Source organism: Callorhinus ursinus, unplaced genomic scaffold (genome assembly GCF_003265705.2).
Source record: "Callorhinus ursinus isolate GAN/ISIS: 27379988/994484 unplaced genomic scaffold, GSC_fseal_2.0 scaffold4, whole genome shotgun sequence".
In the NCBI taxonomy this organism is placed as follows: Eukaryota; Metazoa; Chordata; class Mammalia; order Carnivora; family Otariidae; genus Callorhinus; species Callorhinus ursinus.
The window spans coordinates 13,736,074-13,756,089 of record NW_027397066.1 but is presented as its reverse complement, the minus strand read 5'-3'; the positions used below and the strand labels follow the sequence as shown (position 1 = coordinate 13,756,089).

The 20,016-nt window shown below is 34.1% G+C and overlaps 1 protein-coding gene and 1 non-coding gene across 14 annotated transcripts in view; both read left to right on the top strand.

The window, feature by feature from the left end:
* Window positions 1–20,016, top strand: part of LCORL (ligand dependent nuclear receptor corepressor like) — a 163,425-nt gene that overhangs the window by 102,668 nt on the left and 40,741 nt on the right. For 11 of the 13 annotated variants that reach the window (XM_025887517.2, XM_073891473.1, XM_025887515.2 and 8 more), the window contains one exon: window positions 4,781–5,032. The exons of 1 other annotated variant lie outside the window; for it this stretch is intronic. In XM_025887517.2, the coding sequence (XP_025743302.1) occupies window positions 4,781–5,032 (252 nt within the window). Of the gene's footprint in view, window positions 1–4,780; window positions 5,033–17,483; window positions 17,745–20,016 lie in introns of those variants that run through there. One more of the 13 variants, XM_073891472.1, reaches the window with a different exon arrangement.
* TRNAK-UUU (transfer RNA lysine (anticodon UUU)) lies at window positions 16,934–17,006 on the top strand. The gene has a single exon. It is a non-coding gene; the product is annotated as a tRNA-Lys (tRNA).

The window sequence follows — 20,016 nt, the reverse complement described above, 5'->3', positions numbered from 1 at the left end:
CTGTGTCTCTCATGAATAAATAAATAAAATCTTTAAAAAAAAAAACCAAACAACTTCTTCAAGGTACTTTTTGGCTTATATTGTTAATTCTCTCCAAAGCTCACTGCCTGGTTCTAAAGCCAAACCTACATTTTAGATTTTTATTACAGCAACATCCCACTAAGGTGTACCAAAATCTTTATTATTTATTATTACTATTTAGCAAATTATCCCCAAAATTTAGCAGTTTATTTTTTTTTAAAGATTTTATTTATTTATTTGATAGAGACACAGTGAGAGAGGGAACACAAGCAGGGGCAGGGGGAGAGGGAAAAGCAGGCTCTCTGCTGAGCAGGGGAAGCCCGATGCGGGGCTCGATCCCAGGACCCTGGGATCATGACCTGAGCCGAAGGCAGACGCTTAACGACTGAGCCACCCGGGCACCCCAAAATTTAGCAGTTTAAAACAAACTATTATCTCATATTTTCTCTGAGCTGGGAATCTCAGAGTAGCATAGCTGGATGTTTGGCTGCCATCAAGGGGTCAGCTAGGATTATAGTCATCTGGGATTTCATTGATCTGGAATATCTTCTTTCAAGGTCACTCACTGGTTGTTTGCAGGGGACTTCAGTTCCTCTCCTGAGCCTCCCCATAGAGTATGGCTTCCTCCAGAGGGAGTGATAAGAGACAGAGATTGAAGGACAGAGTAGGGATGGGGGAGGGAGGTGACTGCAAACACTAACATTCAAGGGTATCCAAGATAGAAATCACATTCTTCTAAACTTGATCTTGGAAGTGACAGACTTCTTTAGTATGCTGTTACTCACCCATACCACCACCGATGCAGCATGGAAGGGGCTACACAACAGAATGAATCCAGAAGGTTGGAATCGTTGAGGACTATCTTGAAACTGGCTATTACAAAAAGCTTGTTAAACTTCTGAATTAGGTTCGAAAAATTAAGAGATAGGGCAAAAAATAAGTTATTTCTGTCTTCTTGGGGACAGTAGACACTATTTCCATGTGGCAGCATTCTCTCTTCTAGCCAAATATTTATTACTTGCCTGACCTTTGGAAACATTAAAATTCCTGGTCTGTATCTCTGGTTAACTTGTTTGCTTTTTTATAGTTATGACAGCTTGTACACATAATCTAGAAGGCTCTACCTAATCATTTTCTTTGTCTCTTTGGCTTTCTCTTTTTTTAATTAATTAAACATATACTTATTCTCCAATATAAAGGGCCAGAAACTGAGAACATGAAAAAAAAAATAGAGTAGCACAATGTATTCTGCTTTAAACTTAGCTCTAAACTCAACCCTAAAGTTATAGCTCCAGTATGTTTCTGTTCTTTTTTGGTAAATTTAATTATTTTGAATTTATAAGGTGTCATTAATCAATAAATTACAGCACAGTTAAAATATCTACAAGAAGTAAATCCAGTATCTCCTTTTAACACATAATACAAAGCAAAATTAAGTTTGGAAAAAGATGGAGAAGAATGTTCACAGAAGCCTTCAAAGATGCCTGGAGGTAATAATCAAGAAATCGTATAAATTGGGAGTTTTTATATACAACATGGAAATTTGTTTTGTTAAGCCATGTCATTTAGGGTACATGTGCTAATAATACTATCTATTCTCGACCAAAAAGTATCAAATATACTTAGAAGTTAGGTCCTTTGTATTCTCCCAGTTAGCTAATAATTTTATATTAACCTAGTTAATATTTTTACTTATTTGGCATTTTGTGACTTAAATAAATATAACTACTCAGTCTACATCTTAATGGTAATGTTTACTAGATTGTTAAAATGCCAAGTACAGGAATTAAGTATTCCTACAATCTTACATAACCTTAAAATATCCTGTGAGTAGGCCCTATTATAATTTTGAAGGTTCTGTTATCATTTCCATTTTTATGAATAGAGAAATTAAAACCTGGAAGGGATATGAAACTACCCTAAGTTCATAAGGATGGCTAAGATTCCAACCTATAGCTAAGTCCTCTTTTCCCCAGTATGTAAAAACAGTAGTGCCTCTCTTCCCTACTGGGTTCTAAAGGAAGAATAAGTGTGAAGGCTAAAATGTCACATTTTTTTGGCCCCCAGTTTCTTCTCTCAGATGTTTTATCAGAATTCAAGATTTTTTTGTTTTGAAAGAGGTAATATAAGCATGTTTATTTTATAACATCTCCAAAACAACACCCTGTGATTAAATGTATTGATATTTCTGCAGGACCATAGATTCGTTTCAGCCCAGATCACATTTTGCTACCAAATTTGGTGGTGGTCATGATGGAAGTAGTTTGTTGCCTTTCCTCACCTCCATATATTACATGGTTTCAAACCATCTTGCATTTTACAGTCGTGTGTCTATAATTGTAGATGTTAGTTGGGGAACTTGCCTTCAGATTTCTTAGACATGTGCTCCAGCTAATGTTGAACCCCAAAACTAAAGAGACTTACTCCTTCAGTCTCAGACAGCCCTGGATCAGAGCAGGCCTATTTACATAACACTGCTCTGCCTGGGTAAGAGTTGAGGTATTTTTTTTTCCTTTTTTTTTTATTATGTTAATCACCATGTATTACACCATTAGTTTTTGATGTAGTGTTCCATGATTCATTGTTTGCGTATAACACCCAGTGCTCCATGCAGTATGTGCCCTCTTTAATACCCATCACCAGGCTAACCCATCCCCCCACACCCCTCCCCTCTAGAACCCTCAGTTTGTTTCTCAGAGTCCATAGTCTCCCATGGTTCGTCTCCCCCTCTGAGTTAAGGTATTTAAAGAGCAAAGAATTAGTATCTCTAGTTTCACTTCTAAGAGGAAGAGTTATGGAGCCTAATCACGTCTGCATAGTCACCCTTCCCAATTTACCTATAGTTCTGCCTCTGAAGGAGCAGAGTAAATAAAAGGATTAGAGTGAGGCCAAAAGTGTGTGTGTGAAAAAGCCACCACCCACCCACTTTCCTCAATACCAAAACTCCTTATTACTATTATATACTATGTTTACAAGTTGTCCTTATTCTACACCTCTTATATAAAATCATTCAGTTGTTGTATCTCTTGTACAAGTTTCAAGTAGAAGTGTGTATCACTACTGACCTTCATTGTAGTTGTAGCTGATCAACATGTTTTGGGGTCAGGGATTGATTAAGACCCTCAACAATGGGTATTGCTGTGTTTTATAGAGAGTCTTAGTAGATGCGTGCTGAAATACTTAGTGAAAAGTCGTAATTCTACACTACACTTTCAGCGGTTCTGCAAATTAAAAAAAGTTTAAAAAGTAAATATGGAAGATACTAACAATTCTTGAATCTTGGTAGAGGCTGCCTATATCACTTTAGTTTCTTTATGATTGAAATTTCTCAATATAAGTTGAGGAAAGGAAAATTTTTGATGATGACATTCGGGTTATATATGGAATACATATTTGACAGAATTGAACAATTTAATGGTAATAAATAGTTATAAGAGTTTAGATGTTTTGTTGAATAGTTAATGCATGCACTTACTTTGTATATTAGGTTACAAATTGAGTAGTTAGAATTTATGTTCACATTCCTTTTTTTTAATTAACATATAATGTATTATTTGTTTCAGGGGTACAAGTCTATGATTCATTAGTCTTACACAATTCACAGAGCTCACCACAACACATACCCTCCCCAATGTCCATCACCCAGCCACCCCATCCCTCCCACACCCCCCTCCCCTCCAACAACCCTCAGTTTGTTTCCTGAGATTAAGAGTCTCTTAACAGTTTGTCTCCCTCTCTGCTTTCGTCTTGTTTCATTTTTTCTGCTTTTCCCCTATGATCCTCTGCCTTGTTTCTCAGATTCTACATATGAGTGAGATAATATGATAATTGTCTTTCTTTGATTAACTTATTTCATTTAGCATAATACCCTCTAGTTCCATCCACGTTGTTGCAAATGGCAAGATTTCATTTTTTGATGGCTGCATAATATTCCATTTGTGTGTGTGTGTGTGTGTATTCCACATCTTTATCCATTCATCTGTTGGTGGACATCTGGGCTCTTTCCATAGTTTGGCTATTGTGGACACTGCTGCTGTAAACATTGGGGTGCTGGTGTCCCTTTGGATCATTACATTTGTATCTTTGGGGTAAATAGCCAGTAGTGCAGTTGCTGGCTCATAGGGTAGCTCTATTTTCAACTCTTTGAGGAACCTCTATACTGTTTTCCAGAGTGGCTGCACCAGTTATGTTCACATTCTAAGTGTTTTAATATCTAGTAGAATACATTTGAATTAAAACCCTGAAAATAAGCTGCTGTTCTATGTCTAATTCTTCTTCTGTATTTAAGTTTGGGACTGAAAATGTTTGGTTTTTTTGTTGTCATTCGAGGATTTTATTTATTTGTTTATTTATTTATTTGAGAGAACACAGGCACATGTGGTGGGAGGGGCAAAAGGGGACGGAGCAGGAGAATCTCAAGTGGACTCTGCGTTTAGCGGGGAGCCCTTCTTGGGGATTCATCTCACAACCCTGAGACCATGACCTGAGCCAAAATCAAGAGTGGGATGCTCAACTGACTGAGCTACCCAGATGCCCTGGAAAATGTTTGTTTTTAAGAAATGATTAAATATGCCAAGTTTGGGTTGATATAATACTAATTAAATCTACAAGGTTTCTATTGCTAAGTCCTAGAAGCCATTAGCAATTGTGGACTGAACTGAAGACTTCTGAAACCATTAATTTTTAATAAAAATAAGTTTAAGTATTGGTATTTTCCATTTCTCTTTTTTAATGCCTATCATGTTTATTTCTTCCCTAGATCTTCCTCAGAACTGTGATCCTAACATTCCCTTAGTTGCTCAGGAATTAATGAAAAAGATGATACGTCAGTTTGCAATTGAGTATATTTCAAAAAGTGGTAAAATTCAAGAAAATAGAAATGGTTCAATTGGACCAAGTCTAATATGTAAAAGTATCCAAATGAATCAAGCAGAAAACTCCCTTCAGGAAGAACAGGAAGGCCCCTTAGACCTCACTGTGAATCGAATGCAAGAACAAAATACTCAGCAAGGTAAGATTTTGTGTGGTGTGTGTGTGTGTGTGTGTGTGTGTGTGTGTGTGTGTGTTTCATAATTTTATGTTTTAGTATTTAATATACATAAAGCTTTACATTCATAAAGAAAATGTATTTTAGAAGTAATATTACTTGCAAGTAACCTATATGACATAGAGGGAAGTGCTGAATTTTATATTTGACTTTGTTTATAAAAGAGGAAATTTGAGTTGCTCTTGGTCTCTTTTCACAATAAAATGTATGGTGAGAGAATCTTAACAAGCAGCTTAAAAGCAAAGAATACAAATAAAGAGCTGTATAAATTATTTTTAAAATGTATAGCTGAGAACACTAAGCACTTGCTATTCAGTTTTTTACACTTAGGTGAAAAATAAAAAATAGATGATTTTTTTTCAATTATTTATGATGTAACTGAGGAAGAAGAAAAGTTAATATATGTGATAAATATAATCATGCAATTAAGTATATAGAGATACATTTTTCATAAGAAGTCTGAATGATGAAGGCTATGTTGGACTTATCTAACAGTTAATTGAAGAAGAGCCATGATTTACAGAGGAAAGGAAGGAAGGACCTTTTAAGTGCTTGTGGGGGGTGCCAAATATTGTTTGCCTGGAGAAGAGAGAACAGGTATCTTTTGTTAACACAGGTTAGGGATAGTGTTGTCAGTCCTTGAAGTCAGGAAAATATCATCATTAGATTTGATCACAGAAGACAGTGTGTGTTTGGGCTCTAAAGAAGAGTATCTAGTCAGTGTTTAAAGAAGATAGTCATTTCATTGTATAAAACAGATTAAAATTGAGGGGATGAAATATGGAAATGATTTTCTCTTTTTGCTTCCCTAATTTTAGGTTGTGGGAGTTTACTTATATAGAAAGATCTGAGAAATATTAAGATAATAATTAGACAGTTTATAAGCAGAAATGTCAAAAATGACTATGATACGAGGCTTGAGGGAAAAATATCAACACAGAATTTTGGAAAGTAGAAGGCATAGGATTTTTATAATTTTGCTTTTTTTTTTTTTGCTTTTCCGTGTTTCATATCCTCTTAGAGCTCTTGGTCAAAGGCAGTTCAGTGTTCTAATGAGACTAAAAGGTTTTGGTATCTGACAGACTTGTGGTTGACCAGCTCTGCTACCTAATTACTTGAACAAGTAACTTTACCTATTGGAGCTTTAAGTTTCCTCATTTGTTATTTGGCGTTATTAATAGCAAACTCATTAGAGCAATGTGAAAATTAAATATGAAGTAACGAACTCATAAAGGATAGTCGAGCACTAGTCTCCATACTCTGTACCTGCTTTTCCTTACTACCACAGAAGAGAAGTCTTAGAAGTAACATTATAGTTATCTGTAAATATTTGTGTGGCTATTACATTAAAGTAGGGCAGAACTTCCTTGAATAGCCTAGTGAGTAGAATTAGGATCTAAAAATTGGATGGAAACAGAAATATTTCTAAGGATCAGACATTTCTCCAAGTGGAAAGTGGTTGCCTTATCATTAGAGGTATTCAAAAGCATTAGATGAGTGGTTGGAATAAGTGACATTTTTAAAAGTCAATTTCCAGTCCTTACATTCTGTAATTCTATGAACTTAAGTGATAAGGCAAACCCAAGTATATATAGAAAACAAGTAATGTAAATTATTTAAATTACTGTGATATTCTCGGCAAAGTGCACAGATAATGTGTGTGAACATCCTTTTCATCTGAAGACTGAAAAGAGTAATGATAGTGGATATAAATCTATACCTTAAATAGTCTTCTTGATGATTTTGTTGGATTACTTCTTATCTTATATGATTATAGGAATCATTTAGTCTAGTGTGGCTTGTAGTATAGAGAGCAAGGGAGAGAATGTTAATAGATTAAGCCAAAGAAATGGATAGAGACCAGATTATGAGAAAGTTACACAGGAAATATTAAAGATTTTGACTTTCTTAGGGCCACAGATTGCTTTAAGCAGAGAATAATAAAATTAGATTTTTTTTTTTATAAAGCCATTCTGTGGTATAGATTGGGTAGGCTCTAAGTTTGCATACTTGCACATGATATCCTAAAAAAAAATGGAGCACATATCCTTTGATGCATTTGTGTGTGTATGTGTGTGTGCATGTATATACACCAATATCTGTACTAATCTTTCCATAAATTAAAATTTTTAAGGTTGAAATAAAGATGTTATAAACAATTTTTAAATATTTTGGTAATCGTGACTTCACTGCTGGTATGTTATTACACAGTATAAACTTTGGGAGAATTTTATTAGTAATGATGGAAGATATAAATCCATATTTCAAATGGTTTTCCTAAGAATTAAAATTTGGGGGGGGCGCCTGGGTGGCTCAGTTGGATAAGCATCTGACTTCAGCTCAGGTCATGATCTCAGGGTCCTGGGATTGAGCCCCCACATCCAGTCATGCAGTCGTCCAGTCATCCAGTTGGGGCTCCCTGTTCAGCAGGAAGTCTGCTTGTTCTTCTCCCTCTGCCCCTCCCCCCACTGGAGCTCACTCGCTCTCTCTCTCTCTCTCAAATAAATAAATCTTTTAAAAAAAGAATTAAAATTTTTGTCCTGATTTCACTGTTCTTACCTATAATCAATTAAGTGCTTATACTAGTAGTAGCTGTGTTCTGTCTTTATTTGCTAGTGCTTACATTTTTCATAGTATTCTCACTTTATAATGTCTTAACAGTACTCATTTAAGCCCATTGTTCATTCTGTGTGTTACTTTATTAAATTAGGTAATGTAATCCATAAATCTAATGGCTAATCTAACCATAAATAATGTGAATAATTTATGGGTAGTGTAACTTATAAATCTTTAAATTATCAGTCAAATGGTTTTGTAGGTAAACTTCATATAACCTTAAAGCAACAGATAATTTCTATCTTTTACAGACTATTTTAAAGAATAGAAAAGAGAAATGTTGGCATAATCTTTATACCAAAAACAGACAAAAATAGCAAAAGAAAGAAAAGTTGCAAACCAGTCTTAGAGACATAGGTACAAAAATCCTTAATAAATATTAGCAAAGTGAATATAATGAAGTATAAAAACACAATAAATGATGACAGGGAAGCATAGATGATTCCACATTACAAAAAAAAAAAAAAAGAGAAAAGGAACATATCATCCCGATAGTTACAGAAAAATTCTACAAAAGTTGACGCATTTATAATAAAAAATGTTCATCAAATTAAGAGTAAATGTGCACTGCCACTACCAAAAATATCATACCCTAATGATGTAATGGACAAGACAACAATGCATACGATCACCAATTTTCAACATTTTCCAGACCATAGAGGCCCTAACTTAAGTAGCATGATGAAAAAAAAAAATATAAGTATGAAAATAAGCAATAATAAATATGTTATAAGGAAAGAATGAACAAAATTGTGGCTGTTTACAAACAGTATGGTTGTGTATGTAGAAAGTATGAAAGAATAGGTAAACTTTTAGAACTGATAAAAAGTTCAGAAAAGGTACTGCTCACTAGATCAGTATATATTACTGCAAATCAGCAACCACCCAGTTAGACAATCCAGTTTTTAAAAAATCTCATTTACAATAGCAACAAAAGCAGAAATGCACCAGAACACCAAAGAATGAAACTTAATAAACTGCTTCAAACCTTATGGGTAACATAATACTATTGAAGGATGGAAAATGAGACCCCCAAAATAAGTTCCATTTTAAATGAATGGACAGACGCTAAAAGATGGCATTTCATCCTTAATATGCTAGTAGATTCAGTGTCATTCCAGTCAAATTCTCATTGGTTTTATTGTGAAAAATGACTTGCCAGTCCTAAAATTTATGGGCAGTACTTAAAGAGCTAAGCATAACTTAAGTCATGGTGGTTGAGGGAGTTCCTCTAAAACATATCAAGACTTACTTAATGCAGTACAGTTAAAACGTGCTGTTGGACATATACAAATCAGTAAAACAGATTAGCAATCTGGAAACTCTCCAGATGTTAGTGGAATCTGGTACAAGACAGAGATGTCATTATAAATCACTGGGAAGGATGGCCTATTGAATAAATGGTTCCAGGACAACTGGTTATCCATGTAGGGCAACAACAACAACAAAAAAGAGGATTCCTACCTCACACCACTCATAAAAGTAATTCCAGTGGGTTATAGGGTTAAACGTGAAAAGAAAAACTAAAAGAAAAGATTTAGGATTAAATCCTAATGAACTCAAAATAAGGAAGACTTTCTTAAGATTGCAAGAATAACAATCCATACAATTTTGTAAATTTGACTGTATTAAAATAAACTTAACTATTACAAAAGTCACTATGAACAGAGTGAAAATTCAAGCCTCAAATGGAGACCATATTTATAACTGATGTAACTGGCAATCCATTCAAATAACAAAACGAAACTACAGTGAATGAGAAAAACACAGCTATGTAGAAAAATAGGCAAAAAGACTTGTCAGAACAGAGTTAGCCATATAAGCAAAGAAAAAGATACTCAAAAGAATATCCTACCCAGCGTCTGCCCCAGTATAGGGTTCTTTTATTCTATCATATAAGAGCTGGTAATTCAACCACTGATTGATAATAAGTACTTGCAAAAAATCTTTGATAGCTCTGATAATTAAGCTCATATCTCTGAAATATCCACCCCTTATTTTATATTTTTTCTATCTGCAACAATATTTTGCTTAACAGTACTATAAATATTTGTAGAAATTATTATAACTCTAAGATTTCTCTTTTGGGGACTTCTTTCCTGTCTGCAGCAATATGAGAAAATTTACTCCTTCTACTAGTGCTGTAAATATTTATTGAAACTATTATGTCTCCCTAAACTTCTGTTTTCCAGGCAAATCTTTTCATCTTTTTTAATTGTTCTTCATAAGTCAGTTTCCATATTCCTCATTTTCCTTTCCCTCTCTTCTACAAACTCTAGACTGACTTAAAAATGTAGTTACCCAGAGGGGAACATTGCCTTTACTTCTCCATTGTACTTTCTAACCAGGTATTTGAAATATTAGAGATATTTCTTTGTGCACTTTCATTTCTACAGATTTGTATAAATACTCTGAGCCTCAGAAACTGGGAGGAAGTAAGTCATGCATTGCTTATACTAATGATTCTTTTTTGCCCTGGCACACCAAGTTAAAAAACAGGTAGAAATAACATTTGCATATCATTTTTTTTTTAATTTCAGTCTTAATCTGGGGCCAAACTAAAAACTCCTAAAGTACAGGAAGAAATTTGCAACTTACAGACTTTATCATTATTGTGATACTCATGAAGAATTTGCCAGTCCTATACAAAACAAGATCAAATATGGGCAGAGATGAAACAGCATGTCATTGGCCCTGTTGGTGTAGATTTCTGCCATGAGGTCCGGTGGTACTCCCCTAGAGCTTTCTTTATAATTTCTCACTGCATTGCAATTGTTTCCATGTTTATCTTCACTATAATATACCTTTGGAAGCAGGAACCTGTCTTTTCATTTTTGTATTCCTAGTACATGTATGATATATGACATGTTCAATTTATTAGATAAAAAATCTTCATTGTTTTCAAGTGCTACTGACAACTAAAATGAGAATTGAGACTTGGTCATTGGATTTATGGTTCTTTAGCAATGAAATTTTTTATTTTAATCATTTTGAATGGAAAATACCTTAATACTTTCTTAAACAATACATGAAATATTATCATGATGAACATTTGTTATTGCACTGCCTAGTAATATCTTGACATTTTAGAATTATTTTCCCTCAAGCTAATTGGCAACAGATAAGTAAAAAAAATATTTTCAGAAATTACTACTACACAGCACTACCAGTAAGCTAACCTTTGGAAATCACATCCTCTAGTTTGAGTAAGATTAAAAAAAAAATTATGTATGAGACTAATATCAACTAGGCTTCAAGTGAGCATTTGGGAGAGGGCATTGAATAACTTACATGACTTTCAGTGATATGTTTATTAAGTATCTCTTGCTGCTGCTGCTATTGTCACTACTTGTCTGGTTTCTTGGCTGAAATTAAGGTAGGTGAAGTTGTCAGCTGAGATGTTAAACTGTAATTAAGAGGGCCTTTATGGTTTTGTGATGTGATGTTTATGCTGTTTATAAATGGAGTCTGTTGTTCTATGAGGAAAATATGGAACAGTTTTTATAGTTCAGTTCAGAAGGTATTTCTATGTCCGCCAGTGAAGGCAATAAAATTATCCATCTTGTTTTTCAGTGCTGAGCTTTTGTTTTCCAAGGCTAAAGACATAAAAGAAAATGTTATGTCCTGTGTTTAAGATGATACCATATTTTGGGCGCCTGGGTGGCTCAGATGTTGGGCGTCTGCCTTCAGCTCAGGTCATGATCCTGGGGTCCTGGGATCCAGCCCCACATTGGGCTGCTGGCTTGGCAGGGAGCCTGCTTCTCCCTCTTCCTCTCCCTCTGCCTCTCTCCCTGCTCATGCTTTCTCTCTCTCTCTCTCTCTCTCTCTCTCTCTCTCTCTCCCCCCCCCTCCGTGTCTCAAATGAATAAATAAAATCTTAAAAAAAAAAGATGATACCATATTTTATTAAACCTGAAGAATAGAACATAATATATCTAGATTATCCATGTCGCTTTCAATCTAATATTCTCTGACTCTAGGCATAGAAGAAACAGGTGATACTTAAAAATTCCAAATCAAGGCATACCACTCATCTGCTTTAAAACCTTTTAATGGCTTCTTATTGTCCTTAGGATAAAATCTAAAATCCTGAACTTGCCAAAATCCAGCGCCTGTCTACCAGTCTCATCTTGTGTCTCTCTTTCGTTTTGGCCCTCTTTCTGGCTGTCTCTCATTTTCTTCAATATGTCATATACTCTGGCCTCAGAACATTCACACATTCTCGTGCCTCTCTATAGAAGCTACTCTCTACCCCCACCAATTTATTCTAAATAAAACTTACTCTTCTTTTTTCCGGGTCTTTTAAACATCACCTCTCTAACAAAACCTCCCTCACACCTCCTAAATTGCATGTAAACACACACACACATACACACACACACACCCGTGTGTGTGTGTGTGTGTATGCACATACTATTAATTTCCCACCAAAATTTAAGTTTGGGTCTCTTATATTTTCTCATAGCATCATGTGTTCTTTTGTAGCACTTATCACCCTTCTAATTATTTGTTTCCATCGTTTACTTTGTGGTTTCTGTTTGTTAAGCTTTTTCCCATCCTTTATTTTCTTTTAGGTTGCATTTTTCCCTTTATTTCACTTTTTTTTCCTTTGCTGATTTTCAAGTTATATACTTCACTGCTATTCTGTTGGTGGTTACACTAGAAATTTTTAAGTGTGTAATTAGCTGAACAGTTTTTTTTTTTTTAAATGGCAGGGCTATGTAGAATAGCTAGCCAAATATAGAATAGAATAGCTACCAAACTATTCTTCATATTAATTATAAATAAATGATAGAAAAAGAAAACAAAATTACATCCTGCTTCAGAACTCTAAGGTAAATATTACATGCTCAAAAAATAAAGAGATATAAAAGATTTTTAAATGCCTTTAAAGATATTACATTGAACCATAATGAAACTGCCAACAGTCAACTATTTTCACCTTAAAAAATTACAGTTTCAACTCTATAAGGTACAAGAAAAAGTTAGTCTTGAAATTTTATACAAAGAGTATGCCCCTTTCTATTTTTCAGAATACATGTCTTTCTTCAGAAAATTTTAGGTTTGTATCTAAATAGGAAAAAAAGAGAGATTTCAGTCTGAACAGTTCATATAAATAACTTAGAGCATTTTAAGTTGCCACCTATCCTGACACACAGAGCTATTTTATCAGTGCTTTAGTTCTCTTTTTATGATACCAGGTTTAAGCATTGTAACTGTTTGTTTCATATCATCAATTTTTGTTTAGATTTACATATATGATGACCTTTTCTTTTGCTCACCATTCCTTCCTATAGCTCCGGTTTTCCTCTGGGAACAAAAATTCTTTTAATAAACAGAATTTTCTTAATTCTATTGATAGCATATTCCCAGGTGTTTTTTTTTTCAGTTTCTTTTTTTTTTAATGTATGTTCTTAAAAGATTATTTTTCTGGGTACACGAGTTTAGGCTTACTGCTACTCTGAGAGTGTCCTGGCTTCCATTGTTGCTATAACTACAACTAATAGGCTTTCCTTTATAGGTAATCTTCATACTCTGTACTTTCAGCAACTCTCTCTTTCTCTGTATGTGTATTTTGTTTATGGGTTCCATAGGTTGTCTCGGATATGTTTGGGTATAGATTTACTTTCTTTATTCTGATTGGTAATCGTATGGTTTCTCTAACTTAGGACAAATGTCTTTCATCAGTTGATTTTTCTTAGCCATTATCTTTTCGAATGTGTTATAACTCTCACCTTATCACCTGTCAGAATCTACTGAGACATATTTTGGATCTTCTCATTCCATCCTCTGTATCACTTACCTTCTCTTTTATATATTCCATCTCTTTGTCTCCTTTTGTTGCATCTTGATTAGTGTATTTAGAGCAATCTCCAAATTCACTAATTCTCTCCTGAGCTATTCTGATTACTGTTTAACCTGTATCTTGAATTTCTAATTTGTTACTACATTTTTCATTTCCAGAATTATTTGTAACATTTTAGAAATATGCCTGTCAGCATGCCCCTAATTTTATAAAAGAATCAATAAGCAAGATATCAAGAGTGATTAGGAGGATTATTTTAGGCAAGGTGGTCAGGAACGTCTCCCTGAGGGAAATGAGTTTGAACAGAGGCTTGAATAATGAGAAGTCTTCCACATGAAGATCTGAGGGCAAGGCATTCTAGGAAGAAGAAATATCAAATACAAAGACAAAAATATCAGAAGGCAAAAAAGGCAGGAACAGATAATTTATGTTTGAGGAACTGTATGAAGATTGCCTCAGTTACTTAAAAATCAGGAGACTATTTCTATAAAGTCAGATTATAAAGTGTGAAGAAATATAATCGTCACAGAACGTATGAACTGGATTTTTCGTTTTTCTGTCTTGTAAAGAATATCACAAATAGCCATATGCTTTACAGTCAGATGTATAGCCGTTATGTTTTTCCTGAATATTTGTTATAGTTTGATAGAAAATTGGCCTCTGTAGCACCACATGGTTTTTAAGTGACAATACTTTGGATTTTGGTTTCCTTTGTAATTTTTTTCATCTATTTACCCTCTAAAGAGATAACTTTCATAATGTATATCTTAATATAACTTTGAAGTTATCAGTTTGTCAAAACTGTGTTCTTGTGCTCAGATTGAATAAAAGTAAAGCTTACATTACTTCTGTATTTAAAATCTTCCTCTTAGTTTTCTGTTACATGAAGAACAAAATTTAAATTTATTTCCATGACTTGTACGACTTTGCTAAGATCTTGTCCCTGCCCACCTCTCTGTTTTATATATAGAATACGTGTGTATGTGTGTGTGTGTGTTATTCATTGGGGGCATTATTTATAATAGCAAAGAGTTGGAAATATATTCTCATTTGCAAAAAAGCAGGAAGGATAAAAACTAAAAGCATGGTTCCCTATAAGGGGATGAAGTAGATGAGGCAGAGGAGACAGGATGAAAGTGCTGTGAATGGACTTTGTTATGTAGTTTTGTGTAAATATTCTACATATTCCAAAGAATATACTTTTTTTAAAATAAAGCAATCCCTAAAATTTGAGAAAGAATATAACAAACAAACCTGGCTGCATTATTTTAGTAACATAGTGACACTGAGGAAAGAATTATGTCAGGTGACTTTAGCCAATATTTTGACTGTACATTCTTAGTAGAATATATTCTAAGGACAAAGAGTGTTTCAAAGAAATCCTTTTGGTCATATTAATAATAATATTGCCATTGTATATTCTTTTGAATCTAGATAATAAATATGTAATCATGTAACATTGTTAGGGAACCAAGATTTCCAGGATAAGAGAAGAAACACAGGAGTAAAAGCAAAGAAGTAAAAACGCTGTAATATTAAATGTGGATTGGAAATGTCAGTGCAAATTCACAATTTTTTTTTCTTTTCAAAAATTTTCATTTCCTAGTCTGACTACTGAAGTACTCTAAAAGCAATGACAGCTAAGTTGAACCTAGACCCGGATTATGATCTCTAAACATTATTTTCCTTTAAAAGAAAGTTGGCCTCCTTGCAATCCTGGTGTGGATCAGAAAGTGTACAAAATGAGCCTAGAACATCTTGTGCCAGCAAGCAAGGAAGCTCCAAAGACTAATTTGTCAGCCGACTACAGAAGCCAATGTTAAAGAGTTCCCCATTGGCCAGTATGAGAACATTTGAGCATCAAAATGAACAGTTGCAACTGAAGCATGCTGAATGTTTTAAAATCCATTCATTTATGATAATCAGAAAACAGAAGTGCCCCTCAAAGTCTTTAGTCCACCTTGGGGGTACGTAGTGTACCGTAGTGCGCAAATGAGCAATTAAAGGAAAAGTTAAGTATTCGTCTTTCTTTTTTCCTTCCTTCCTTCCTTCCTTTCTCTCTTTATCTTTCTCTCTCCTTTTCTTTTCTTTTCTTTCTACAAATTGTATTTCAGGACCAAATAGCCATCATTTAAGAAAGATTCTTAAAGGGGCGCCTGGGTGGCTTAATGGGTTAAGCAGCTGCCTTCAGCTCAGGTCATGATCCCAGGGTCCTGGGATAGAGCCCACCCTCAAGCTCCCTGCTCAGTGGGGAGTCTGCTTCTCCCTCTCCCTCTGCTGCCTCCTCTGCTTGTGCTCTCTCTTTCAAATAAATAAAATCTTAAAAAGATTCTTAAAGAATTTCAGCTAATAAATATGGAAAACGTGATAGACTAAAAATAGTACTACTTTGCAACTCCTAATAAGATAATTGAATCAAACATCATCATCAGAAGATAAAACTATTAGAGGAAAGGTTATTTGGGGAACTGTACATTGGAGGGCATGGTCAGATTATCACCATCAGAACACACTTATCATTTGAGCATCATTGAGATTAGACTTTATGATACGTTGCATTGTGATATGTTGCATCACTTTGGAAGTATTCTTGCCAAAAACAAGAATATGTTTGAATATGAATCTAAGCAGTTCTTTAGGCCAGCGGTTCTCAAATATGGTTCAGGAAGTTCTTGGAGCCCCTGAAACTTTTTCAGGGGATACCCCAGGTCAAAACTAATAATAATATGTTATCTGTCCTTTTCACTCTCATTCTCTCACAAGTATGTAATTAAGTCCACCAGAGACTACTAGTATTTCTAAATATATTGACTACAGAAGCATATATGACGATCTGCTTATCTTCTATTAAGCTAGACATTAAAGAGATTTGCAAATTATTTAAAAATCTCACTGTTTTACTTTTAAAATGTTATTTTTCATTAAAATGTTTTTAAAAACATTAACATTTATAGTTATTTTATCAATTAGGAATATTTTTTAAACTTAACAGTTTAATTTATATGGTAAATATAAATGGATGTAACTCACCTAAACAAAAGCTCTTTGAAGTTCACAGTATTTTTTTTTTTAAGATTTTATTTATTTATGTGACGGAGAGAGAGAGAACAAGCAGGGGGAGAGGGAGAAGCAGGCTCCCACTGAGCAAGGAGCCCGATGCTGGGGCTCAATCCCAGGACCCTGGGATCATGACCTGGGCAAAAGGCAGCTGCTTAACGGACTGAGCCACCCAGGCGCCCCCACAGTATTTTTTAAGAGTAAAAAGAAATTATGAGATCCAAAAGCTTAAAGACCATTTGCTTTAGAGTTAATTCCAAGTTTATCAGAATTACTGGTAAATAGAAAAAAGGAAATGACACCACAGGAGACAGAACAAACCATAATGTAAAATGTTCTCTAGTAGTACCGATGACCTAGCTTCTTCAAAAAGTCAGTGTTTGGGCACCTGGCTGGCTCAGTTGGAAGAGCATGTGACTTTTGATCTCAGGGTTGTGAGTTTGAGCCCCACGTTGGGTGTAGAGATTACTAAAATAAACTTAAAAAAAGAAAAAGTGTCATGAAGACTCACTAGAGGAAATTTCAGTACAATAGCGAGGAATTGGTATAATTATGTATGAAAATGTTTATATGTTTTAAAGATTCATGACACTGAAATGATGTAACATCTGGAATTAGCTTTAAAATACTTAGGTAAATAGGGATAAATGGAGCAAGTATAGCAGAAATCTAGGTAATTGTTGAAACTGAAGAGAGGATATAAAGGAGAATCATTCTATATTTTTGTATGTTTGAATTTTATCTTAATAAAATTTATTTTTTTAAAAAGCAGATCACTTCTCAGAGGCTTTGCCTGATAATTTATTCCATTATAGTAACCCCTTTCCACCTGCCACTGTATCCTGTTACTGTGTTTTATTTTCATTATAAGTCTTATCACCTTGGGAAATTTTTTTTTTATTGATGTGTTTATCTTTTCTTTGTCTTCCCCTCTAGAATGGAAGTTCCACGAAAGCAGGAACATTTTCTATCTTGTTCCCTTACTGTTTCCTGTGTGCCTAAAAAAATGATTGGCATATTGTATCCATTCAATAAGTATTAACTGAATAAATGAACTATAAAAGCTATATATTATAGGAAAACTAGAAAATAAACAAATGAAAATAAAAATTATCCTTTCTTACCTACCCAGCAGTAACTGCTCCTCTTAAGTTTTCAAGCCTTCTGAATTATTTTCTGGGAAAAAATACATAGACACATACACTCTCTGTCTTCCCAGAGCTCACTCCCACAAATCTACATTATATAATCCTCTGCAACTTGTGGTTTTTAAAATAATGTTTTTAAACATCCTTTTGTTACTAGATATCTTTCTACAAAATCATTTACTTAGTTGAATAGTATTCTGTTGTGTGGAAGTATCACATATTTAATTCTGTCTCTAGGTATGTAAGTAAACATGCTTGAGCTAAGACTTTGCACTCAATCTTAATTTTTACCTTAGGACGCATTCCTAGAAGTAAAATTGCTGCATCAAGATGCACATACATAAAGCTGTTAGAAGTCAAGATAGTGGGAGTGGGAGGGAGTTAGTGATCAGAGGGAAATAGGATGGGGGTTGTCTCTTGGTTGATGGTGGTAATCTAGGTGCTGTTTACATAGGACTGTTTAGTTTGTGGAAATTCATTAAACTATACTTGTGTGCATTTTTATTATGAATGTCATATTTCAATAAAAAGTTTTTTAAAATATAAATCATTTTTGGATAAGCATGACAGAGGCTATCAAATGTATGGTCAACAAATGTAAAGTCTTCCAGTATGACATTGTTGTAATAAGTATACACCCCACATTTTAAGTAAAATGTTTGGTTAAAACTTGAACTTATAGAATAAGGTACTGTAAAACATGGGATAAAAAGAACCTGTTTTTTAAAATATTTTTTAAGTAATGGACTTGAAGCTTTTTGAAATTTTGTTTCAAAATTTGAAACTTATCAGAATAACTGAAGAAAAAAACTGCAATGAAATTCTAAAATGGTATTTGGTGGAAGTGCTTAGCTACTTTTTACATCCTAAATTCACAATTTATATTGTCTTTTATTAATAAATAGTAGATGAATGAATTCTATGGGTTTCAGCTATATATGCACTAAATAAAACAGGAAGGCTGTAACTTTCCCTTTTTAGAACGCTTCCTTGTCGAGGGAGGCAAATAAGGGAAGGAAAAACCAATGTTAAAACTTAATTGATATGCTCCTCTGATATTTTATTGGTTATTCCCCCATGACTCTGAAACTTTAACTCGTTGGTTAAACCAGTAGCAATAAAAACAATTTAAAAATAAAATTTGGGTAAACCCAGGGGAATGCTTTTATGCTTTGGTATTATTGCGTTAATAAGTTTTGTTAAGTGTGTGTTAATAAGTTTTCGTATGTGTATGCAAGTAGGTGCCCACACACATATTTTAACTGCTCAGCTCCTTATCAAAGATCAGCATTGTTGTCATGTGGTATATTTACTTCCAGGTTTTATTCTATATTTGATTTTTTTGGCTTTTTATATGGTTTGTTGTCCATATCTCTATTCAAGTTTATATCCTACCTTTTAAAAACACTGTAATAGCAGTTGGAGTGTTCAGTGTTTTATTAATTACCTTAATGGGCTATGTTAGACCTAATTTTCAAACAAGTGAAACTACCATAATTTATATAACCATTTTTTAAATATTCAGGCTTGTAAAAAAATTGTATTGATCAGTAATATTGAAATCTTTGGTATATCTTTGTACATGAAAACATTTTCATATTAAATATTTTCTTAAAATAGATACCTAGAAAAGTGTGAACAGTTTTAAGATTTTTGATGATATATTGCTGTAATGTTTCCAAAAGGGTTGTGTTCCTGAACTAGTAATGTTTGACCATGCCAAGTTTATTACACCATTACCAACCTTGTAATTTGTCTTTTCAAAACATCACAGATTAGAATTGTAGTTAAACGCGTACTCTGGAACATGGCTGCCTGAGTTTGAATGGCATTTTCACTACTTAACTGTGTGACCGTGTGTAGGACAATTAACCTCTCTTTCACTTTCAGTTTTATCATTTAAATTTGCAAATTAGTAAAACCTATTTCTGTATGGGGTGTGTAAGCACTAAATGGGTTAAGACATGAAATGCTCTTAGTGTAGTATTTAATGCACATGTCATGTGCACTATAGAAATATATTAGTTTTATATATGTAGATTTTTTGTGAGTTACTAATATTTTTTAGAAATCAGTTGAATATAAATGGATTAATAATTTAAATCATAGGAATCTCCTAGAGAGTACCATTAAGAAAAGACCAGAAAGAGCCAGAGGCTAACTAGGACAATACCTTCAGGGGCTAAAATAAAGACAAGACCCCGGGTGCCTGGGTAATGCAGTCAGTTGAACATCCGACCTTTGGTTTCAGCTCAGGTCTCGGCCTTGGGTCATGGTATCAAGCCCCGCATGGGGATCCACACTCAGCACAGAGTCTGCTT